At 40.2% G+C, this 26532-nt stretch overlaps 1 protein-coding gene and 1 long non-coding RNA gene across 12 annotated transcripts in view; one reads left to right on the top strand and one right to left on the bottom strand.

Annotated features, from left to right (window-relative positions):
- Nucleotides 1-11376, bottom strand: part of cdin1 (CDAN1 interacting nuclease 1) — a 57857-nt gene extending 46481 nt beyond the window's left edge. For 8 of the 10 annotated variants that reach the window (XM_046063354.1, XM_046063355.1, XM_046063364.1 and 5 more), the window contains exons 1-4: nucleotides 11262-11376; nucleotides 10870-10997; nucleotides 1314-1359; nucleotides 257-321 (exon numbers count right to left, since the gene is read on the bottom strand). In XM_046063354.1, the coding sequence (XP_045919310.1) occupies nucleotides 257-321; nucleotides 1314-1359; nucleotides 10870-10997; nucleotides 11262-11264 (242 nt within the window). In that variant the 5' untranslated portion in view covers nucleotides 11265-11376. Of the gene's footprint in view, nucleotides 1-256; nucleotides 322-1313; nucleotides 1360-10869; nucleotides 10998-11164; nucleotides 11228-11261 lie in introns of those variants that run through there. The other 2 variants (XM_046063356.1, XM_046063357.1) reach the window with 2 other exon arrangements.
- A 60-nt stretch (nucleotides 11377-11436) lies between these two features.
- The window catches only part of LOC123978691, a 28542-nt gene continuing 13446 nt past the window's right edge, over nucleotides 11437-26532 (top strand). Inside the window, exons 1-5 of one of the 2 annotated variants that reach the window (XR_006827028.1) lie at nucleotides 11437-11671; nucleotides 12379-12444; nucleotides 12918-12945; nucleotides 23568-23635; nucleotides 24408-24977. This is a non-coding gene — a long non-coding RNA (uncharacterized LOC123978691). Of the gene's footprint in view, nucleotides 11672-12378; nucleotides 12445-12917; nucleotides 12946-23567; nucleotides 23636-24407; nucleotides 24978-26532 lie in introns of those variants that run through there. The other variant, XR_006827029.1, reaches the window with a different exon arrangement.

The following is a 26532-nucleotide window of genomic DNA, read 5'->3' as shown; positions in this document are numbered from 1 at the left end:
TGATTTGTTTGAAGAAGATTATATCTGTCATGGCAGCCCACCTACTCTCTGACTGAGGAAGGCACTTGCCAAAGTCCCTTCCTCAGTCATAGAATGGGGAAGACACAGAGAGCATGCAAGAGTGGGGGAGAGATTTGAAAAAAAAAAAAGAAAGAAAGAAAGAAAAAAAACAAGAAAAAACAGTGACAGAGACAAGAGGAAGATAAACGAAAGAGAGAAGAGCAATAAAGCAATACAAAGCAAAGTAATACAGCACCTTTGGTAGTGGCTTTCAATAACATCTGGTGCATGGTGTCTTGAGATTGTTCTTTTGGTTCGTTTCTGTCACAAAGAGAACAAAGATGTCACAACAACAACAACAATAATAATAATAGTACTAATAATAATGTTTGTTTCTAGAATAAAAAGTATTTCCATAGAATACACTTTGCAAAAGCTTTACAGTTTTCCAGTCCACTTGAATAAAATGCACTTTTCAGCCTTGGCTCCTCTTTCACGCTCTATTGTATATCAACAAGCGCAAGACATCTTGGGTCACAGTAATTTCATTTCAATAAGTTCACTGGGGGTCAAAGTGTGCCAAGGCAACCTTGTTCAACCCCCTACCCCCACTCACTCAAACCTTGTATTCATTTCCCCTTTTTCGATCAAACAATGACCCTATTCCACATTCTACACTCTGACATTTCCATGCAATTCATTCGCAATCTTCACCGAGAAGGAGGAGCACAGGGGGTAAAAGAGGAAGAGCATTGGTTAAAAAACAACTTATTTAAAAACTACTACACACAAAAAAGTGTAATTCCACAGAGACAGGCAGTGTGACTGACACCTGTCAGGAGGATGATAAATGACTCCATTTTCTGCTTGTGCTGCCTTCTGCCACTGGCGGCAGCGGCCATTTATCATCATCCGCTGTCAGCCGTGGAAAGCAGCAGTGACAGTGCAAGTCAGCAAACATTTAGCACACGCAGCCGCACTACACGGGGAAATTATTATTGTCAGAATAATAATGGTTTAGCATAATTTATTACAGGTCCACCAAATAAGCAGGGGCTAGATGTTATTAGACAGATGGATGGGAAAGCTTGGCAGACATCCACTGAGGCTCAGACAGGCAAGGGCCCTCACCGTGAACGTGAGGAGGAGGAGGGGGGTGGGGGGGGGTGGTGGTGGTGAAATAAACGGGGGTATGGCGGGGGGGCTCCTCCAAACCAATCAGAGAGCTGGCAGTTCAATTACAAAGAAATAAAGGGACATTCATCATTCAATTAGGCACCTGTCAGGGCTCACAAAGGAAGAAAACTTCTAACCTGGTACTCCAGGGAGAAGATGCTCAGAAGAGTGGACTGCGAGTGACTGGAACAAATAAAAGAAGGACAAAGTTAATTACCAGAGTGCATTGCACAGAGACAAAGGGAGAGGGGGAGCTTCAAAGCTGGGGCCAGCTGCCCTGTAATCTAAAAGAACATGAAAACAAGTGTGGCAAAGTTGTTCCAGATGAACACCTCTGACAAAGGATTCCTGCCACGATGGCGTGGGTGTGGGTGGAAGGGGGAGGTTGTGTGTGGTATGAGAGATGAGAAAAATGTAGCTAGTTTTTTTTTTCTTTCACTCATTCATACATACCATCTTCTTCCATCCGCTTTCTCTCTCCCATAAGAGTGCTAAATGCTAAGTTGTTCTTAATTGAAGTGCACTTTCTGCTGTTGTAAACCTACATAGAAGGCAAGAACACTTACTCACAGCAAAGCATGACAAAATTGTAGAGAATTTAATGACATTCTTGCAAATAATTGATAGGATTCAAGCCCAATCGCTGAGAGAAGCACAGCATTCACTGCCACTTAAACTCCCTGGTATGGCAGATGTCTCTTTGCAAAGGAGTTGACCACTGTGAGTGTGTGTATTTGTTTGTTTGATCGGTGTAGCAACACGCGGGTAAGAGAAGGTTTGGCTGCTTCACTGTCAGTGCTGGCATATGGGCCCTTCTTGAGCCCTCCCACTGCAACTGATGGGCTTTGAAAATGGAAACTTTCACTGCAGGAAGCTGGGACTCCCAGGAGTCGGTCAATTCCATGGGTTGCCATAAGTTACATTCATCTTCAGCTCCAGTCAATGTCAAATACCTGGCAGAGAGGCAAACCAGGAAAACAGGCAGCTCCAACAGGGACCCACAGCCCCTTCGATACCCCTCCCCTATCCACCAAGCATCCTTTGCGTTGAAGATATTTAAAGCAATGACAGATATTATTCTAATTGGATGATAGATACCTCCACCCAGCATATCAACCAAAAAGTAAAGAAAAAGGCATGCAGTAGAAGCATGCATGCACGCACAGACATACACATACAAACTGCTCTGTGATGGTCTCAAGTGTTTTTGTGTCATCGTACACTGCTCTCGGTACACTTGATTGTTAAATTTAATGGACTTTTCATTACGAGTCACCTGAGAGTGGTATGTAAATGCTGACGAGAAGCCAAAGCTCGCAATCTGCATTGAAATATTGAGTCTACATCGGCCTACAACATCAATCACTATAAACCATGAAATAACCATGTGACATGTAAATAAAGCCAAAGGAATCTCAAACATTGATTTCTGTCTGGAGTCTCAGTCTGTGACCAACCCTTAATAAAAGCATTTCAACCACTAGAATAGTTTAGAAGTTTATAATTACTTATCCCACCAAAGATGTCATCTTGGGTTCTTCAGATGCCACTTTTAAACAGTGTTACTGCTCTTGCTGAAAAACAACTAATTCTCAACTATTCCAACTCTCTGGGGCTCGACCCATCACACTGATGATTCGCGTCAACCGCTAACTTACAGTTACAGTGAAGGAACAAATGTTTGAAGTGAAGGAGAATAGGAGGAAACTCAAAAAAACGCTGCCATCTCAGCATTAATTTAATTTTTGGGGACGAAGGGGCCACTGCAATTAAGTGGGCCATTAAATGGTCAACTGTCAACATGTGGACACTTAAGGGTGGAAAAACATTTCTTCCACACTTCAACCTTGCACCTGAGTATTTGAACAACATCACAGCCTTATTGTTGGCATGGGACCATCACGATTCCCCTGTTGGAGCAGACATCTGTTAGGTTTTAAATGGATTACTCTCTATAATGAGCATGATTACTGCCTAATTGCTAAATCTATACCCTGTTAACTTTAAAGGGACATAAACTGCTCTAAATATCTGGGAAAACATATCTGTTTCAAAAACACAACGAGAACTTTTCTTTTTTTGAACCGTATTCAGTTTTTGCCGACATCAAAACTGGACAAAAGCATCAAAAACGCGGAAATTAACTGCAGTACTGAAACAAAAAGAAATATTTTAGATATTAAAGATTTCAAAAATATAAAAATAATGAGACCGATGAGGGCAGATAGCTGGATCCACACCAAGAGTTGTCTATGTTTTATAGAGTCTGTCAAGTTTTACATTGCGCTCATATTGCAAAATGCCCTTTTTCCATTTAACAGACATTAATAGTAAGTTATTGCAAGATTTACATTAATGTATATTCAACCTGTGCTCTCCTGGGCCCAGTATGCACACTTTATGCTAAAATATGGAGCCAAGTGCAGTCTTACAATGGGGATCTGATCTGCCTACTGCACAGCAGCATTACATTTTCACTGTAATACATCCACCTCCTTGACTCACAGTACAAGCATTTGAGAGACCCTGTCCTATCTCAGTGGTTATAAAAAACATTTAAAAATGGATACAAAAGAAAATACCCTTTTTCATAGCTATTCAAATATCAGATTACTTTATCTGTTTTCTTTTGTGGCTTTAAACAAAGCTAATGAGCAGCAGTTTATTAAGATTTGTGCTGATGAGCTCAGCAAAAGGATTAGTTTCTCTATAAAACATTGCATCATGCTATCTGACCTAAAGAAAAACAATGTAACAAGATTTGTATAGTAATGTTGCTTATTTAAAATAATTGTTAGATTTGAACATTTCTTCTCAGAGTTAATCCTAAATCAACAGCCTGGATATGACAGAGAATAAGATAACTTGGACTTGAACTGAATATTTAAAAAAAAGCATGTTAACAATTGAGTTCATTAATCTCTGTCCTACTTACTTAGCCTACTTGTTTGCATTTTATAACTTTTGTTTCAAACCAGCGTTAAATCATCAAAATGTATTTTGTATGTTTTTCCAAAAGAATCTGTGACACTGCAGTGCATCCTTACATTGACCTTTATATGAGAAGAAATAAATAATAAAAACCTCCCTCTTGGATATAATTTAGAACATGGGGAAACAGAAGGTTGGGAGACAGAAGAGTGGTTAGGGAATCGTTCACTCTCAACCTAATTACCCTTCCTTACAACATAAGACAGAGCATTAATATGCACTGGCACCCAAAATAGTAAAGCAGCAGATTAAATTAAAAACAATTAGGCACTTTCACTTTGTCATGGAGCTGGTATGCCTGTCTGGTCAGTGCTTTAGGCTCTATTAAGTTAGGCTATCCACTGGTTATGAATCTGACAAATTCATGTTTGAGTGTTGAACTGCCTTATCTCCTTGTGCATTCAGAGTACATCAGTTTCTTAAGCATACAGGGAAAACAGCAGTGAAAAGCCTAGAAATTCCCATCAACCTTATTAATAGGAGATGGGGGAAATTCAAGCTATCAATTGTATTAAGAATCTTCCTATTTACAAATAATTAATTATAAACAATAGCTGTAATTTAGGTAATGAAAGCCACCTGGCTAATGGCATTGGTATCATATGCTGCAATCGTACTTAGCATTTGGTGGATCTGCATGCAGAGTATTGCATGGTGCGACTCTTCAGGGCATGGAACTGGCTAATTGAGTCATAGCACATATTTTTTACTAATGGCAGTGAAGCTATTTTGAAAAGGAAATGCCATGGATGAAATTATTCACTCTTCCAAAGTGTATGGCAATATTGTTTAGTTTTAATACCTTGGTCTACTGCTATCCATACATCTATTACTACAATTATCAGCTAATGCGGTCCTAGAATAGTTAGGAGTAAGAGTACAACAATAACATATTAAGCATTTACTTTCCTATAGATCAATATTTTATAAAATGAAAAACAGCTGAATCTGGATATGCAAATGTTCCTAATTACACATGCTGATAGGCAAAATGCTAACATCTGTTTCTCTGTTAAGTCTACCATCATCAGCAGCAAAACAAATGTGTACCGAAAAAAATCTTTACGCAACAATGTATAAATGTGATGTATTTTGACAAGCGATAGAAACAAACACAAATCTCAGTGTGTCATGCAGCTTCAAACAAATACTTGCACAATGAGCACACGTGTTTACAGTTCAAATTTGTTTTACTTTTGCAAAACAACTGTAAACCCTTGTGTCCCTATTACAATCAATGCAACAACAGTCATGTATGGCATTTGCTATAGTTGCAGAAATGTATTATCATTTTTATGTATATTTTTCTTTTCTTTTCTTTATTTTTCATTGGTAAGCAAGTGTTTCCCTATAACCCTAACCTCATAACTTAAGAAAGATTTACCAACAGCCTGACTCAGAGTACATTTCACTGCATTTCCTAATAGTGACCCCCACCGTCTTGCTGCGGAAGTCCATACAAACCTACAAGCCTGCGGGGGACTGTGGACAGAAATGGCTTTAGCAGAAGCACAACAGGGCATCTCATTGCATACAATTGTCCTAATAGTCGAAAAATATGACCCTTACACAACTCCCTTCACTTTATTACAATCTTTAAAATTTCTGTCTGCTGAGGTGTCCTGAGATGTCAGAACTGTTATATTATGGTGGCAGAAAGTGCGGGAAGGATCCCACAATCACCACCCTAATTGTGATTGCTCCTGAAAGCTAGGGATCTTCATGACTGTCTGTGACTAAACATGTTATAACTATTATGGTGCGTTGTCATTGTTATAGTGCAATTATTGTCACTGCTGCTTCTGCAATCTGAGGTCCATGTTATCTGTCAAGGGGCGAGGGGGCCACTGGTCTGGCAAAGAAACACATTACACTGACCAATTGCCTACACCCCCAAGCGTGGCTATGGAACTAGTACCATTCTGGGCAATTTGTCTCATTTTTTCTTTTGCAATTGATCCGAGTATGCAAAGAGAACCTGGGGCAAGAGACTCCATAGCTGCCCAGAACTATGGTACTCCATACTTTAGGTTTCCCTCTCTGTGTAAATAGCTTTGGGGGTTGAGGGATGACACTGATGCTCCCACCAAAGACAGTATGTTGGTCTTACACACATATATTCCAGTGTCAATAATTGGCCTCTACAAATATTAACATCCTATTCTGTCAAGCAATCCATCAAGATAGTGTCCCTTAGAATTGCAATACCTTACTTAAGCAACAGGCTGCTTACCTCTGTGTTTTTAGCCCAATGAGCCAAAAAGGTTTATAATCTATAGTGTGTGCTTGGACAACAACACTAAGATATAAAGAGGAAGTAGTCATTCCTGTGCCTCCTAATCAAGTAATTGATTGCATCTATTATTCATGAACTCCTTAGCTTGACGTGAAGTTGTAAACTCAGCACAGTGTCTCTTCTTTCCACATTTCTCTTCTCTGCTTACACTTCATTCATCCCTTCACCCTTCCAATGCACATCTAACCACATAAAGCTGTGGAATTATTTAGCCAGCTTCTCAGCCTTTAAGGGTTGTACCCCTAAGCCCCAACTGCCAGTTTGTGTTTTGTTCAATATGGGCAGCCAGAAGTATGAGGCTGTGCACTAGAGGCCATTGGTGCTGCCCCCACAGGCTCTAGCTCTAGATTAGTCTCTGGGTAATGCCATTGCCACTTCCAGGCTACAAAAGTCACTGTAGAATTCTACCTTCACAAGAGCTACAACAGTGCAACTCAGTTGATTCCACAGAGACCATAGTGTAAATCATAATTAAATCTAGAAAAACTCCAACTGGGATATTTAGCACCAGCACTGTTTATAAATTGTATGTATTTAAAACTGCAGTATGAGTATGTGGTTTGTCTTTTGCATTGCAACATGTGCATATGTTTACCTCTTTAAACCTTGATCCAGGCGATCTATAGCAGGTTTTTGAACTGAAAATAATAATGTGAATATTCTGGTTAGTGAGCCAATGTAACAATGCAGATGATTACTGTAAATAACAAAGAAGTTTGATGAAGGCACATACATTTTCTGATTTGCAAAAATGTTATTTGACTATCTAAGCTAGATTCCTAATCTTGTGAAACTGAAAAATGATGAATCTTGCTAAGAAGAAACTATAATAGTAAGAGTTCTAAAAGTTAAATATTTTTTGGCATGAACAAAAAAAACTGTAAATGGGTTCCCAAAACTATAAAAATAAAAATAATTATAAAAAAAGATTTTCAAAACTACACGGATTTTGCTGAGGAGTTGAGCAATAAAGTTCAAATGCATCAAAAGCTTGCCAGTTTAATGCACCGTGCCTGTTACCAAATCCTTGGATTTAACCACCATGTAAAAAAAAGGAATAAACAGTACAGCCACAATAAATAATCAATGAGCAAGTCCCTAAGCTTCGTCCTGAGCCTAGATATTACCATCAAAAACAAAGTGTCTGTAGCCAAGAAATCACCATATCAATGGCACATGCCATAACAACCCCGTCCTGCGCCTTCCTTCCAAAGATCATGCTAGATAAACCCCAAATAACAGAGAAATTAACAAATGCTTGACATTTGCTCAACATCCATTATTCTGACACTTCTTCAGAATTTCAAAAGGCTGAACGCATGCTTAATCAACATTCATATTCCCAGAGCGAGTCCCAGCACCATATTGCAGCCCGCCTCAGTGCTGATGAAAACGGCACATTAGGGCCCGTTTCGAAAAACGTTCAGGGACTCCTCACCAGGGAGCTGCGTGTGTATGTGTGTTTGTGTGAGTAAAAGAAAGAGACAGAGAGAGGCAGTGGCTGTGTTCAGAGGGGAGGGATGCTTCACACTTTACTTTTTAAGCATTTTCCAAAACAGGGGCATCTGCCCCTTTCTGCACACCCTCCTACTTTCATGGCTGTGAAAGCCATATGAGAAGTGAGGCGAATGGCATTTTAAAGAGGGAGGCAATGATTACATCCAAATTCATTCATAATATAGCACAGAAGGACACAGAGGACTCACATTCCCTCCCTCTCTTTCTTGCCCTTCTTAAACAGACTCTCTCTGGGGACAAAGGGTGGAAGGACCGGGGTCCCCTCTACACCCAAGGGAAGCCAGGCAAGGCCTCAGAGAGCAGCCCATCATTTCCAATTCTAATATGTGGCAAGAGAAGGACGTGAGGGGCTGATGTCACATTTCCCCCGCACTGGCCTGCAATGAGCCCTCCCACCCCCTTGCTGCGGCCCAGATACTAGGCAGGACACCACGGCTGGCTAAGAGGAGGGCAAGGAAGAGAGGGCAAGAATGGGGGTTGATATTTGCATGTCCCTCCATTGTGAGTGGGGGTAAAAAGTGACAGCACCGTGTCCAATTCTTTCCCCCCCAGAGCAGCTCGGGCCCGGCAAGAGAGGCCAGGCTGACAGATGACTCCCAACATCTGTGTTATGCAGCCGTTACAGATGAGGGACTCCACATCGCAATCTCTCTCTTTCTGTCTGTCTATGGGACACTCCCTTTCTCCTCCCACTACCCATATTCATAGTACAACAGAAAGACTGACAGACGTCCCGTGGAAATTACCTTGAAATGGCCTATAACAATCATTGTGTTCAAAGTTTAAATTTTCCTCCCTTTAAGTCTCCAATTAAAAGCAATGATTATGAAATGGTTCTGAACTCAATACAGCATACAGAGATTTGAGGATAATAGCTATTCCTATTGACCATTGGGACTCAACTCTAATGTTTAACTCCAACAAAAAACGGGGCGATTTTTCTATAATCAAAATATGGAAAATTGCAAGTATAAAAATAAAATATGTGGTGCACTGTTTTGCATTATAGACAAGTCTTTGCATATGTAATAACACTTTCTTTCAGAATTACTTTTTTATTATAATTCACACATGAACATTAATTTAGCTGGCAAAATTTAATAAAATGATAACACGGTACCATGATATCATCACAAAATGATTTCACTTAAAGTCAATAACGGATAATACAGAATTATAGCCCACTGAATTATAGCCCACCCCTTGCAACTAATTACTGTGAGCGTGTATTTCCTGGCAAACATTCCCATATATAGATGGGACAGGTACGTTAGCATAAAAATATAAGACACAATTTTTCCATGTGATAAAATGATCACTTAGCAAAACAATAGCTGCGTCCTCTGAAACAAAACTATCGCACATGCCGCTCAAAAAACTACCACAGCCTCCACCATGACTCTGGTAGACAACTCATGAATCACCCGGTGTAATGTGAAATTATTCGATATCCAGCAGATACCTGTCTTTTCTGTTTCTCTGGCTATTATAACTCAACCAATCTTATGCCCACCTCCTCAGTGCAGGCTTGTCCACAACAAACCCCTAACCCCCCTCCCCTGCCAGCCCCAGCCTGGCCAATATTTACGCAGTGGCAGGGCTCCCACACAGTCCGAGGGGACAGGAGGGGTGTGGGGTGGGGGTGGCTGACTGCCGTGCCTGAGCGCATGCTAAGAGATGATGGATGGCCTAGTCGATATGTTATGTCTTAAGAGCCTGATTTCCTGCCAGTCCAATCACTAACCCTCCAGAGCCCAGCTCAGCTGATTGGACAACCAGAATAATTTTGCAGGCTGTGAAAACACTGCTGCCGTGCCTGTCTGTCAGGCCTGGTGACGAGACTCAGGGATTTTAAAGAGCAAGGGCCTCCCCAAGATTGGTTGTGGCAAATGAAATAATAACAATAACCAGCAAGACTAAACAAAAGAGCCAGCACCTCCGGGAGAGAGAGATTGTGCAGAATTATTGAAATGAAAACGGTCCGGTGTTTTCCTTTAATTATTACACCCACCAGTACCGCTTTTTGAAAAACTGGCATTTGCACTGTTTGTTAAAGACAGTTTGGATTAGGAAACCAAAGGGATTAAGGAAACTCAAAATAAACATGAGAAGAACCTCCTAGTGTTGGTGTCTAAACATACAGGATATTCGATGAACTTTTACGCATGACATATTCTGTAAAATGCTGACAATCAGAACAAAGGCAAGCTCAAGCTCCGCTGTGTCCCCTTTGGGGACCTAATACCTTCTTCTAGATTGGTGATTAGGGCACAATGGAAGTAGGAAGCTCCAGATACATACGACTTTGTAAGCGACCTCGACGGGATCAGCCATGGTGTCCTGGTGGCCTTGGGGGATTACACATGTTACGTTCAATAAAGTGAGGGCCTTCAGTGTCAAGGAGAAAGGCAAACACAACCATTAACCTCTCTCTTCGATTTCTGGATGTGCAGGCCCTGCGTGGCAAAGCACCGACTAATGCTGTGGTAGAAGCCCATACAGGAACCTGTGTGGAATTAATTAGTGATTATAAGAAGTGAATTAAATGGGGCTTATAAATATCTAATAAAATGAGATAAAAGGCGGCACAGGGATAAATGATTCTGCTATGGAGAGTTGATAGATAGGCAGATGATAACGTCACTGGATTTACCTTAACTTGCTCTCATGTATATAAATTATTATCTAAACACATTTAGTTTGGTGCATTTAGGGTTTTTAATCATTGATTAGCGATGTACAAAGCATGGTAACAGATGGTTATGCACAGCAGTATGGAGTTTTTACCATCTGTCATACATAAACACACCTACAGTAGCTACAGACAATATAACGCACAAGTAAGGAAGCTCACAATATTAAAAAAACTCCAGAGTGTAAGCACTTACTTTGGAAATCTTTCCTTCAGCATCTTCATACACTGACGGGTGGGTCTCAGCTGTTCAGTCCATCTTGCTATCTCTTTATATTCAGCTCGGGATAGTTTCATCTTCCTCTGTTTAGCTGATGTATCTATCTGAACAAGCACAACGTGAGAGTTTGATTAACGGATGCTCCTGTAGCAATCTGATCTGACAGCTGTCAAAAACAGCTGTAAACGTTACCTGCATTGCTAACCAAATTTAGCTTTATGTTATCGCTGCACCCTAAACGCATATGACAAAATAATACATTTTGTCTCACCTTCGAAGGATAACTGAGTGACTACTGTATGCAATACACTGTCAAATATGACGGTAGAACAATAATAATAAAAATAACATGTTTCAAGGTTGTTTACCATTGATCTTGCTGTCCGTAGGACAGTTCCAGATAGCAGCTTCCCGCTAGGAAGTTGAACAGATGACTTTTGTCTGAGCAGCGCGTTGATTGGTCAATCCATCCATGGAGCTGAGTATACCAGCACGTGATTGGTTGCTCAGCAGCACGAAGGCGGTGTCCAGCTAAGACGTGCTGCTACTCGGTCACTGCACATCTCCGAGGCGTCACTGGATTCTCGTGCAATGCGATACAAAGGCAGTTACTTGAAATGAATCTCTCCTGCAACGCCCGTTGACGACTCTAAAGTCCGACAGAAAGTTAAAATGATTCAACTGTACGGACGGTGAAAGTTGCGTTTTAGAGAGGGAGAGAGAGTGACAGAGAAATAGAGACACAGGAGGAGAAAAAAGGGAGCGCCTTTCTGAATGTGTATGTAAAGTACAGTATATTTACAACTACCCAGTACAATTTATGTATCAATTATTTTTTTTAACGAGGGTATTGGTTTTGTGCTCGCATGTATTATTACACTCAATGATTTCAAAAGACTCAAAATTGGCCGCCTACAGTCTGCTTTGCTCTCCCCAAAAGACATGCTCTTTTGCTTTGATCATGGTCACATTTTTATGTGCACTGTTTAGTACAGCCTACACTTGAATGCAACTTGAGACGAAGGGTTAAGACAGAAATTTTAAATGAACTGTAATGATTAACTAGCAAAGCCTGATATGTGTTCCTCTGGTTTTCAGGAGCTTTCCACACCTTCAGTGGCTCACGCTCTTTTTAATTCTGCTTATTTCTTAAAATGTAATCAACTTGAAATTGAAACAATTGCAAATCGTAACAGGAAGGAACTGTTTAAACAAACTCAAAAAAACATTATCACTTTTTTGACTTTATTATATTACATCTCCAAAATACAACATCTTGCTGATAAAGTTATAAGTGCAGTGATTAGTTTACTGTAAAGGAGACATAACATTCACCAAATTCCACTGCAGTGACACATACATCACTAATGTGTATATACTGTATTCTTTCACATTTGCAGTGGTTTATTCAGGGGTGTAGACAGGAATTCTGTCCCCCTGAGAGAGTATTGGTCTGGGCTCTTAATTATTTCCTACAACCTGCAGGAATTTTTGTTGGCCATCCCCAACCATCGGCCCCCCTCATCAACACCTTTCACCTCGCCAGTGGAGGTAGTGCTTTAAGTGCCCCCAGCAGAAATATGTTAATAAGTCCAAGGATGATGATGTACTGTGGTAGAAAAGACATGGGAGATGTGTTAAAGAATAATGTTGAATTTATGGGATAAATGTTTGCTCTGCCAACAGTTGTAACATGTTTAACTCCATACTGCTTGCATTTCAGTAGAAATAGCTAGTTATAAATAAAAACAGATATTTAAGGAAAAATTGTCAATAGTTATTGACAATTAGTGATTTATTTAGTTTTTCTAATTCCTACTGAACCATATGATTGCTTCATGTTCTGCAGTGTTGATTTTAGACAACACTGAGATAGGACTAAAATCTTTAAGACCTAATTTGTCAAATACATCCCTTGAGATCAATATAATTTTACAATGGCATTGTTGTGTAATTAGTCTCTGAACAGTGCTAAACCTCTGCCTACCCTAATAGATTTTCTCTTTAACCTTCTCCCTTTACAGTTGCAGGGAAGTCTCAAAGACATTTATGGTGAGTTTCACATTGTGTATTTTTTTTTATTGTGCTAAAATAAAACAACATAATTATCATCTCAAATAATTTGCCTTAAAATTGAAAATGCAAAAATCTCAGCTCAAATTGGCATTTGTGTTACCAGGTCTGTGACAATATCAAATAGTTCAATGGTGAATTCTTTTGACAACAACATGGTGTCCTCCGTTGTGGGTGAACAATGCATTGGTGAGCAGAAAGGCGCTATCTGACCTGTGGTGCATCAGAAAATGGAGCTCATTGTTGTTGGGCAGTGTAGTATGATGTCTGCGATGAGCTGAGGTCTGGGGCTGTGTGTTCACCGGCACAGTCCCCGGGTCTGAAAGGGCTCAGTGCTCTGTGGTGGCTACAAAAGGGAGCTGTGTAGTGGGATTGGTATGGCCAGATAAGATCAGGGCCTCAGAGGAAGTCTGGTCTGATTGCTACAAAGGGCTGAGGTCAGGGGCAGGAGGAGCAGTTTACTCATCTAGGTATCAGAGGATCAGGGGTTTTGGTGGAGCCGCGTGTGTAATAGGTATAAAAGGATCAGTGTAATGTGATGGTATAAAAAGATAAAAATCAGAGAAGGGGTTGGAAGGCAGCGTACTGTAATGGCCCCAAAAGCGAGGGGATCAGAGATTTTGTTGTGTGTCTGTAAGTGTGTGTATGTACTCTTGTTTGCGCACACACACCCTTGCATTGAATCCGTTTGTACGCATCTTCGATGGCTATGAGAGCCACAGTGAGCTGTGATGAGAGCTGAAGGAGAGAGCGAGCAAGGCGATGGAGGGATACAGGGAAAGGATGCAGGGGGAAAGACGAGTGCTTTGGAGGCTGCATGTAAACAGGGCAGTGGTACACACAGTGCCGTTAACCAGCTGTGAAGCCTGCTCACAGTGGGAGATGAATTTACAAAGGATGTCTCCCTCTGATATCCAGGAGATGCTGCACTGATCTCTGCTCCGCTGCTCTCGGCACACCATTGTAGTGCTAAACACTGTGCCACTAATGGCACTTATATACCTTAATGCCTGGAAAACATTTACATTGTGCTTGCAGCAGAGGGAAAGTGTCTGGCTGTGCAGCAGAGAAAACGTGTGTGTGCTTGAGAAATTGTTTTTTTATCGACAGCATCTTCAGTCGATGAATCTAAGATTTGTGAGGTTGTGTAATTTCCTTTACTCATCACACGGTTTAAGGAAATTGCAAGTCCTCCCATGTCTTGCACATTAGTCCCTCTTTACCATATCCATTGATATTACTCACTATACAGAGAGCGCATTTTGTAGCACCAGATTGTCAGCATGACTGTCATAATGTTTCTTTTTTTTCCATTTGTGAAGTCAGTGACTTCACTTCTCTGCACCACAGAATTGCTCTCCAATCTTCAGGGAGTCTGGGATCTCAGCTCTAAAATTCACAGTTTAAACATGAGGCAAGCCATAACCAGGAAATGCCTGTAGTATTAGCAAGGTATCGTATTCATGCATTCCCCCCTGAACAGCATGACTGCCCCTGAAAATCCCACATCCATATTTTACATCACGGAAGACAAGACACATGTGTTTCACCCTAGCTTTCAAAGCTGTTTCTTCCATTTATTTTATTATCCTTTAATGAATTTAATTAGAGGACATGTAATTAAATGCAATTGTGCTCACCCCCATAACATACACACACATTTGGCTGTAAATTGCTCAAAATAACACGTGGGATGTGAACAAATTTACTGGATTAATAGGGGATTGATAATATTTTGGGATTGTATTTCACTCTAAATGGCTGCACGCGGAAACAAAGACTGCAGCCCAGGCTCATTAATCATAGTCAACGGGTTGCCTGGGTGCAATTTGCATGTCCGAGGTGGCTGCACATGCTGCCGCTCGGACTAGGTTGCTGGATCTGCCTCGATTTGGCCAGACCGTTAACACTGCGTCAATCAAGGCTAACCCAATAATAGTATGACAGAGGAAGAGGAAAAAAACATTTTCTCCTCATTACCCAACACTCCTTCCCCTCCCTCCTTCCCCCTGTCTGCCCAACTTCTTATTTTAGTTAGCACTAATTACACTGGCCTGATGAAAAATGAAACCATTCCATTCCATTTATTACTGAAAGTACAAATGTAAGATTTTGTTTAAAGAATTTTGTGTTTTTGAAATACTTAAAATTGTTAATTTTGTAGTATATGAATACACTTATATATAATATATTAATATAAGCCAATTGTTATAATACTGGGTTTCAATGATACATCAGATAGTAGTCTAGCATTTTAGCCTTTTAGAAAATGTAGTGAAAATAATCACTTATCTATAAAGAAAACTTTTTTTGGTTTGTCTGTATTTTTTTTGTCAGTCACAGTTTGGAGCCTCACTAAGCCATTTTAACTGCAGATAATTGGGTTGAGGCGTGATGCAGTGAAGTTCAAAATGTAGTAGAATTTCACAAAGCTGTAATATCACCACTGGCTTCATACACTGAATTCTAATTATCTCATCATGAACTTTAAAAAAGAGAATGTTTTAATGGCTTTTTACCTCCATAAGATGTGTTTGTCTCTGTGTGTACATACATGTATGAGTGTGTGTGCATGAGATAGAAGTTGGTGCACATATGCATGCATGTGTGTGGGGGGTGTGGGGGGGGGGGGGGGGGTTGTATGCAGACACCCACCATCACCACACACAGACATGTGAATGCGGCTTGTGTCTGGTCTGGCCTCTTTACCTAGCTCTGCTGCCGAGGCTCACGCTGTGCTCTCCCTCTATCCCCTAATATCCTGGAGGCATTTTTCTCATTATCAAATATTGTTTGATGTCTTTGTTTCTTGATGATTAACCATGGTCACCAAACACTGGTCTGGATTGTTTAAAATTTAATTTTGGGGCTCTGAAGTACCTGCAGAGGGGCTGACTGGTGGGGACACCCGTATTTTATGTATGCTATTTTTCACGCTGAAATGCAAGAGGACACACATTGAAAAACACAATAAATCCTGGAGGAGAATCATTAGTGGAATACTAGTGGTTTTTATGACCATTGTTATTCAACTCGGAATTGAGATGCAGTAAATTATTCTGTTTATTATGGTTTTATGGATTCAGTCCAGTTTTCAGAATAATTATGTTGTTCCTCATTATGCATAAATAAAACAACTCTCTATATACTTTTCTATCTATTTAAACATGTAAATGCTACAAATTAACTAAATATTTAGTTTTCAACTGTAGCAATTTGTTCGTTTTTCAAAATGATTTTTATTTGCGCATCTTTTGCTGATTATTTGCGTTTAGATTGCACTGATCATGTATACATTTCTCTGGTAATTTGAACATCATAAAGACAAACATCTTGCCTTACGAATGTAAGATTTATGATGGAATCGACATTGTAAGCAAACAAATAGGGAAACAACACTCTCCCCTAATGTCAGCATGTCAAAACTATATTGAATACTTGAAATATCTGTGTATCTAAGGCTGAATAGCAGCCATTGTATTGGTCTAATGATATTATCCTCTGAAATTTGGAGTGAAAGAAAAATGGCAGAAATGAGCAGTACCATTGTCTGTCCCATTTTATTTAAACAAATTGCAAGAGCAGAGAGACACAAACTGAGAGAGAGAACGAGCATGGGAGAGGGAAAGAGACAAAAAGAGAGCGAGAGTGCTCTGTAAATGAAAGGTTATGCGTCGTCCCATGTGTTTGTATTGTCAATAACTGAAGAAGGCTGTCAAGAAAGTGGGGAGATAAAGGTCAATAACTCAGGCAAATGTGTTTGTATTTGTACACTCCTGCTGATAGCATAGCAAACAGGGCCCGTGTCTGACACCCCACAACAATAACACAAATAGTGGGGCTAGCACTAGAATAGTCATTATTATTGTTGGCGCTGGAAATGAGAGGGAACCTCAGCACATGGCTGTGACAGCCGGCACAGTGTCACTCAAACGTCACTCCATAGTGAAACACGCCGGAGATCAGAAAAGGCGATGAGAAAGTGTAAACACAAAGAGATTATGCTGGTGGATGATTTTGATATTTGCCTTATTTTCATGTCTCTGAATAAATATGATCGTTGTTGTTTTGGAAGCACTTTAGATTAATGTAAATATTGGAATAATTAGGCATGCATAACCCTTCCCCTTGAAAATAAAGTTGTTAAAATTTTATTTTATTTATTAATCTATGAGTTTTCACTCAGTCTTGCTCATCAGGCAAACATTTTGACTACAACATTTTGACTAAAGTGAAAAGTGGTAGCTGGGAATTTTTCCCTTTTTTTCCCTCATAAAATGATTGGATTTTCCATTTAAGTAAATAGAATTTGCAAGACTTATTTTTGCCACGCACGAGGTTAAGCTGTAAAATCTAAAAGCTTAATTTATTTTTCATGATTACTATACATGCTCAAGTGTTATTTTATTCCGGAGCCATTTAGTGTATCTCTCTGTGGCCTTGAGTGTAATAAATGTGCAATTAACAGACTTAACTAATTCATGAGGAAGCATTGTGAAACTAACGAAGGGCATAACTACTGTACAGACGCTGCTGTCATTGGTGAATTTTGTTATTGTTCTGCTTTTAATTGCTGGAGGAGGAGGAGGAGGAGGAGGGGGAGGAGGCAGCATGTTTTGAATATACGTCCTCGGTTACCATAGCAAAAAAACACTGGCTCCCTCGTGACAGTTATATGTAACGTCAGAGGTACGTGGAGGTGTTAACTTCTCTGGTTTAACTAGTTACCAAACAAATGACCCTTTTTAACGTGCAACACAAAGAGAACAGATATAAGTAGAAATGCCTCAAGTAACAGCATGAAATCCTCTGGCCATTCATCTTGATCTGTGGTCAAAGAAAAGGTCCCTGTATTTTTGTGTCTCATTAACACACAGGCTTCCTTTTTAATACCAGATATAATGTCTGCTATTTTAACTGTTGTCACTGTGGAATTAGCATTAATTTGTATGGTTGTTTCTTTAGGAAACTTCAATAATTAAAGCTATAAATCATTTTTATGGTAAATAAAAAAATACTGCTTAAAATTGGTTCTTCTCATTCTGTGCTTGACGTATATTTAGGTGTATACCTGAGAAGCTTGTATTCCGTGGAATCATAAGCACACAAGCCTGCAAAATTTGCAAACGTTGTCCTTTTGTTGTGAGCAGATGAAGCAAAATGTACTTTTAGTAAGTATATAAAGCCCATAGGGGAAAGCGGATCCCTCTCCCTCTGTCACCCTCTCCCCAGTCAGTTTGTTTGTTGGCTGCGGAGCCTCGTAGTGGTTTATATTACATATGATTATGTAAATCTGGAGCTGTTCCTGTGCATTATGGGCCAACGCGTTGTCAAGATCTTTTCTAAAGCAGTCAAGTAGCTATTTCTGAATTCTTTTATTATCTGGGATTGCAACAAAGAAAGTCTTTTGTTCCCTGTTTGCCGCACACACTCACATGCATACACTAACACACACACACGCGCACTGCTCCTGCTGCCGTCCATGACTTACTACTGTCCCCTAGTGGTGCTCAACTCCACAGTCTCTCTTTACTCTCCATTTCCCTCAACTTTCCACTCTTCCATTCACCTGACTTCCCCCTGTCTTTGTCCCACTCCCCCTCTGTGTGCCTTCTCTCTGCCTTATCACGCTCAAACATTTAAAGGGTTGATTTGTTGTATTGTATGACAGAGAGCTCCGATTATGCGTTGCTGTGTCCACAGTGGCTTTGCCTTCAATGGAGGGCTCAAACTGTGTCAACAAAAACAGGAACCCTGATGTTTTGTGGCTATTGTGAGGCCAGAGCTCGTGTCAATAAGGTATTGTTTAGCCAGAGTGTCACACCGAAACTGCAGCGAGAATGTTATCAGACCTGTGGAAAAAGGGTGTGCGCATAATAGTGCTAAAATGTAAGTATGATTGTTTGGACAAGCCCAACACAAATGCACACAGGGAGCAGCTTTGGAGCCTTGTCACCTCCCCACACTATTTTGTTTTAGAGAGATACACAACATGCACTTTTATGAAACAAAAACCTTTTTGGATCTGTGTTTTTTTTATCCCATTCTATAATTACTCCTCGATTATTTATTCTTTTTAGAATATTTTTAGTAAGGTCAAAAGAGTACTCTCTTATCACTGAGCTGATCCTCCATCATGCTTAATAGTATGCATTTTTGTACTTTTTGTTTTCCTTTCCTGATCACTGTTATTCCAGCCCTAATTGGTGTGATAACCCCGAACAGTGCTAATAAACAATAGGGTAAAAGGGTCAGTCTTCACTGGCAGCGCACGGACACACACACAGTCAAGTCACTCATGTCAAATGACCAATTATACAGGTTATAGAAGATGGCACCTCCGTCTCCAGTGCCCCGTCCCTCCTGGGATAGCTCTCCAACGAGAGGGCTATCACTCAAACCCAAACCACATTCATTCATTAGCCTGTTAAGATGGGCATCAATTATTCATTAAGAAGGTGGCCAGTGGATTATTTCTGTCAGCACTTGGCTTATTGTATCAAAGGTTGATTATGGCTTGGTTGATTTAGTATGCAGCATTGTCTGAGTGATCAATCAACCAAATATAATGAAACGTTCTTAAATAACAATAAATATGAATTTTAAATGTCACTTTGTGGAAAAACATTTTATTTCGATCAATCTAGTTCTAAACTTTGTTTAGAAATTTCATATCAGCATGATTGCTTATTTTAATAATATTTGTTTAGACTGAAGTGCACCGCAGCATTAACTTACTGCGAGTGCATTGATCTGATTTCCCGCATCGTTATTACTCACCATGATTCAACCAACCTTAAACTTAACATATCGTATGATGTGATGTCTTCTTGATTTATGAGTAAAATATGCTCACCACCTTGCCTTTATTATTCCTGTCCCTCACTAACAATCTTGTGCTCACCCCCTTTTTTTCCCCATGGCATCATCCCAAAAATTCACACTCACACCACTCTGTAAAATCTTTTATTAGAATGTTAAAAAGTCCTGTGGGGATTTTATTTTAGAGAAACTCTCTGAGAGGGGAACTAGTAAAATAGTCGCGATCAACTGGAGGACTGACAAAGCCTTAGCTGAGATTGCAAGCGTGGATTAATACAGTCCATTGTTTCCTGTATACAAATTCCACCGTAGACTTAAATTGCTACTTACATGTATTACATGTATAATATAGGTAAAATAGTTTTGCACATTTTTTAAATATTGAAGATAAGTTTCTCTTAAGAAGAAGAAGAAGATATACTTTATTTATCTACTTTTTATACTGCTATCACTAAAAAAGTCAGTTTGAATGATAAAATAATGTTTGTCAAGTAAGAGGCTTAAAAAGTGTTCTCATTATCATGTCCATGTTGAAGACCTGAAGGATGGTTGTCTTTACTTCCTCCTTCCTCTTTCCTCTTTCCTTCCTCCTCATCGTAAAGACAGTTTGTCGGTCCACATTTTTTCATAAAACCCTTTGATTACCTGTCACAGAAATGCGTGCACATTAACCTACTTTTCTCCTTCCTTTGACCCACAGGATACCTTTTTGAAAACATGAGCAAGCAAAGTGCCATTTAAGCAAACAGGTTGAGAGTAAGGCAATGTTTTAGCAAATACAGATGGAGTGTTTAGAAGATTACCATCCTGTTACAACACATAGCAGCGCACTTCAGTGTCATGTTTGCAGGGATTTCCGACTTCAGAAAAGTTGTCAGAGCAGCAGATATGCCATGTAAATATACACCATGTAAACAATTATTTTCTTCTTTATCAAAAAACATTTTTGTACACTTTTTCCATTTGTTTTTACTTACTTGCCTTTTTCATTGGGCTATATAATGTGTAAAAGTGTGTGTGTATTTTTATCTAAGGAATAAAAACAGTATGTCCATTTTCTTATAACTAGGGTTTTTTAAATAGAAATTTTAATTAATTTCCTATCAACAGATAAAAATATCTAGTGGAAGTCCACATATTGTCCTGTTTTTAGAATGTATGTATGTGCGTACTGTATGTACACACACATGGGTACCTGTATACACACATGCTCAGAATATTAGATCACTGATCTTGGTGTATTTTACCCCAGCCTTTCCTCCCTTCACCAATCCCTGCAAGTGCTAAAAAAAATCATGGGTGTGTCTGTGTTTTCAGAGTCATAATGAGGGATAAACAGTGTGACGAGGTGACAGAGCGCAGACCTTAGACTTGGCCCTCGGCTTTGAGCCACGGCAGGCCTTTACACGTGATGCAATGACAGCTCTTTGAGATGGCTGGGAAATGAATTCTTGCTCAGTGTAAAGAAACTATTCATAACAGCTTTGCGTAAGAAAACATTAACAATTTTTCATATGGATCAAAGTGGCCATCTGGTTAAATTCACACAGGCCATACCTTATTTATGCAACTCCTTTACTACTCTCGGTGGATTAGTTTCATTTTTTGTCTTCCTTTTTCCCTGAGGTTCCCTCAGGTTTGTCCAGCACTTGCAGAGTGAGACTCTCTCAAGAATGTGTCTAATTTAGTGGCTAAGAGGCAGATTTATACCTGTGCTAGTTATGGAGAGGGTTGCTCCCTCGAGAAGCCCAATGACTGTTTACGGGCGGCCCGACAATGCCTTAGCAGATGATGAAGCACCTGCCAGAGTTCCCCCATGTCGGTTCCATCCTTTTCTGTGTGTCTGCTTGCCTTTCTTCCTCTCGCTTTCTTTCTTCTTTCACTCTTCCTTCCTTCTTCCTTTTCTCAGCCTTCTCTCCTTCCTCACTCCTTCCTGCCCTTTCTCTCGCTTTGTTTCTTTTCTCAGCAGAGCCACATCACCTTCAGTTACCATGGAGTTGTGCATTTTACAACCATTCCCACTGCTCTCCCCAGAGTACACCCATCTACTTACTCCGTCTACCACTGAGGATAAGAGTTTTCATCTCACATCACACACACACACACACACACACACACACATACACATACACCAGTGAACAGAACTGTGGTCAGGTTTTGTTTATGACAGGGAAAGGCAATATCGAGATTGTTTCAGAGTAGTGTCATCACGTGAAATGTATCGCTGTCAGGAGTATGTTTTTATACGTCTAGGCCCTTGCCTGAAGCCATTTTGGGAAACAGAAAATATCATATCGTATGACCTCCTCTGGTATAAAAGTAAACTATCAGTTGTAAATCCGATACACAACTACAGTAGTGTGTGCGAAGAGGAAGGGAAGTGAGTTCTCCTGTTTGTATCTGGACTCAAGCAGAATAACAGCTACTTGGTGAATGGGAAAATAAAATAGTGACCATGCATTTCACTTTATGTGAAACTGTGATTTCTGCTCTTTTACTGTTTGTTTGTTTGTTTGTTTGTTTGTTTGTTTTTTAACCAAGGAAACTGATCTATCAGTAAACCATTTTGTCTGGATTTTGAAAGGTCATTTAAAAACTTCTTACAAGAAGACACAAGAGAAATATTTTAATTTCCCACAAGTAGAAATAAAAACACTAAATGCGTACTATTACATATGTAATTCTCCTGTATTTCAACTTGCAAAGGGTTTAATTTTATTTATTTTGGTTGCCTCAAATTGTATGTTTCCTGTAGTAAAACCTTATAAAGAATTTATAAATCTCCATACACATTACTTATGTCTCTCCTTATGTCACTTGAGTATTAAATCATCAAGCGTTGACCAATTCTTGGTCACAGCTCTGCAATTTCGAGTTCTTCATTCTCTTCAATATCCAGGCTACATTATACTCAATGGGCCGTAAGTCATTAATGTATGTGGTATGATTTTGCACCTGTAATTAAGTGTCAGTTTATAAACACACAAACACTAATAATACCCAGAGCTTTTCTGGGAGAGCCTGGTGGTGGCAATAGCCCATCCATCAATGTCCCTAATGAGGCTCCATATAGACAAGTCAGGGGAGGCTTCCTGGGCCGTTCAGTCTTATTTTTCATGTTCACTATGATAACCACCCAAATCCCTGGTAAGATGATATCAACCAAGATAGGGAAGATGTTAATGTGTGTGTAGTTTTGTGTGTAAGCCTGCATACTTATATCTTGTGTGTGGATTAGGGGTCCTGTTCAAAATTCCCATTAACCTCACTGCCATTTTAGTGTTGGTGATGTTAATCAAAACCAGCACCATTAAGTGTGAGGTGCTTAATATGGCTTCTGTTTTCAATGTCGCCATTAATAATATGATGCAGAGAGGCCAACTTGAGGAGCTAATGAGGTGTCACAGGTCATTTAGACCAATCAGAAGCCACCACAGGACATTAGCTAAACAAAGGCCTTGGCTCTGCTACAGTGGGCTACTGGGACAACACAGTAAGGGAGAACATAGTTAGAGCAACAATAACATACTTTTTAAGCTCAGGCAAGCTAACACCAGAACGAGTAGATCCTTCTCTTTGTAGAGACCTTGTTTATTTATGGTCTCTGCAAAGCCAACGTTCTCCACTGAAGTTCTTATGCAGCTTATGAGTGATAATCCTCTTCCTGTTTATTTGAATTATAGATCACCATCTCTCTCTCTTGCTCTCTTAGATCGCAGAAGCAAACAGCACAGAATGTGGTCGACTTGTTTAACTAACAAATACATCTACAATTTCAGAAGCTGTGGCCCTCACTGCCGGACCGATTTCAGGGTCCACATCGTCATCGCACCAGGGCTGAGACAAGGTTTGTACTGGGCCCGGGATCCTGCAGGGATGGGAGGACGTTTTGCAACACAACATTTACAGTCTCATTGAGAGCGCTGATGATACATTTGAGGGACTTGTGAGAGCAGAGGTCAATGTTCCTGATAGCTAAAGTGCCCATAAACCGTATATCTCTGCCTGGGCATATCATGTATCTGGCACTCGGAAGGAAAGTGAAAGAAGTTTATAATCTTTTTATAAAATGACCGTCACCAAGTGCTCTCATGAACATCAGTTTGAAAGACAGTTGTTAATTAGTTTTCATTTCTGCAAAGAGCTGCATGTCGCTATTATGTTTTTAAAACTGCTGTCCATTCAGTCAAGTAATCGATCCTGATTCAGTGATAAATGTGTTTCTTACTTAAATAAGTGGCTAAGCAGGAGAAGAATTTTACAGTAGTAATAAGAAAACAATGGATAAAAAATGCAGTTACATAGTAACTGACAATAATGCGATGTGAAATGGCCTTTCCTTTTCTCTTTACTGAATGTGATTGTATAGTACTCCTGAGACCCCAAAATATGTTATATCTGTTCTGAGACTTGATGATTCTAAATGTTCACATCCACCCAGTGATCAGTGTGCGTTAATGTAACTATAACAAGAGACCACTCTTGAAATACTTTTAGACTCCTTGATATTTTCTTCTGTGTGTCAGTATGAAAGTAGCAGCAGTCAGCGTGTCAGCGGGTAATGACAGAGGAAGTGACGTCTGACAACTGTGGCCTGCCGCTGTGGTTGTTTTTTTCAGAGCACAAGGAGGTGGCCACATCTGAACACTAATGGAGAAGGAGAAAATGGCCGTGTCAGTCCTGTCAACGTATTATGTTTTAAACCTAGACAGTTGTTGTCGCTCTTGCAGGCCCATAATTTTATGCCATTAAAAGTGCCAAAGGGGGAAAGAGTGAGGGAAGAAGGAAGGGAGGGAGGTGGGCTCTGAAGTGAAAGCAGTTGTAGGATTTTTCTACCTCTTGTTCACTTCATGCCTGATTCCCTGCCACTATTTTGCTGGAAACTTTTGGCATTTCTTGAAAGCTTAAAGACTAGTTGGGGCTTTAAAGTGATCATAAAGTCAATCATGTTGGCTTGAATTACCCAGCAATCTCTGTCAGTTAGTCCCCTCTCAGCCGCTACACCATGAGATGTGCGTGGGAGTGGGGTGTAGACGTGTGTGCATACATGTGTGATTCTCTGTGTGCATTAACGTACATACTGTACATGTGTATGAGAATACAAGTGAAAAGTGGGAGAGGACTCATTTTCATGCCTAACTGCTTTAAAGGTGAGATATGCAACTCCAAATCCAATACACGTCTTTTTGCCAAATTCAGTGAATATCTCCTCATGGTCAGCTAGCTGTCCGTTTTCTGTGTGCGCTGAAAAACAATAAAGTGTTTGTGCACATCCCTGGCTCTAAAGTGGAAACAAACGAAGTGGCTCGGGCCGAGTTACCAACACTAGTCCAGCCATGATTTGTTTGTTAGATAACGTTAAATGACTTGTCCATGGACATTTAGCTTACTTTCTAGTTTGCCAAGATATGTTGCTGTTGTTGATGTTTCCTATTGTGGAGCTGGTTTGCTGGCTCTGGGAAATCATCTTGCAGCAGCAATTGTAGCAACAGTTAGCTAACCTACAACTTCGGTAACATCAGTGACATTACTTGCTGTGCTCCAGAATCGCATACCCCACTTTTAAAAGCAGCAAAATTGTTGACTACTTTTAAAAGTGGAGATTTAAAACAGACCGTGGGGCCAAATTATAATGCCCTGCAGGTCCGAAAAACTCTGACACTTCTTTATGAATTCACTAATCGAAAAATGTTGGTGGGAATTACTGTCACTTGTTCTGATTTGTATGCATGACAACCTTTTTCATCTCAAAGAATACTAGACCCCACAAGGTCTTTACATTATGGGCAAACATTTGCAATTATGATGAACTCAGCCAGCTTATCTCAAAAGGAACAGGTTCTTACTGATGGACAAGTAGACGTTTTAATGAAATAAACTGCTTTGAGCTGATGAAATAAAGATTGTGCCACCTCGGGGCACACTCAGATTAAATTATCAAGATGACTGCATGCATGCCGCTCCCATTAACTCAGGTATGGTAACAGCCTAATTACACTGCACTTGTTCTATTTAGTATTTGTAAGTACTTTATACAGTGGATGATGCTTGCTAACACACTCCTCCTCTGTGCTTTTCCCCCCTATGATGGTTGAAGGCCTCACAGATCTTCTTTTACTCCATTCAGAGGGATGAACTAATGTTGAAACCATGTGTTGTCCCTAGACGCTGAGCGAGTAGACACTGTGATGCGTGCAGTTTAATGCTTGCAGATAAACATGGGCCCGATGGCTTGTCAGAAGCCTGTGGAAGGAGCCCAGAGTCCTCTGCGTTAAAACAATGTTGGTGTTGGGGCGAGAGGGACTGTGACTGGCAATGGGAAACACCTGTGCTGGGGTGAGCAGCCGGGCAGTATGCTGGGGTTGGGGGGTTACCCTTTTGGAAGAGGAAAGGAAGGCAAGAGGGAGATATAAAGCCAGCTGTAAAGGCCACTACATCCTCGCCATTTGCTGCTGAGAAGGTCTAAGGAAATTAGTTACAGTAATGTCTTGACTGTTGCCCCTTACATTTTAACACACATATGCTGGCAGTATAGAGTCCGAGCCTGAGGCTCAACCTGAAAGGCTATATGTGTTCAGGCATATGCAGATACATTAGCTGAGACCTTCCGAATTTTAGCTTTTGGTATGGTGAATTCATAAATATGACTTCAGTATTCAGGTGTTTTTCCTATCAGTGTTTTTGTGCTGATTCTATCTATCCTCCAACATTTTCTGATATCATGACATTTAAACAAAGGCATAC

The sequence above is a fragment of the Micropterus dolomieu genome, linkage group LG11 (genome assembly GCF_021292245.1).
Source record: "Micropterus dolomieu isolate WLL.071019.BEF.003 ecotype Adirondacks linkage group LG11, ASM2129224v1, whole genome shotgun sequence".
NCBI classification, from domain to species: domain Eukaryota; kingdom Metazoa; phylum Chordata; class Actinopteri; order Centrarchiformes; family Centrarchidae; genus Micropterus; species Micropterus dolomieu.
This window is presented reverse-complemented; position numbering and strand designations above follow the sequence as displayed.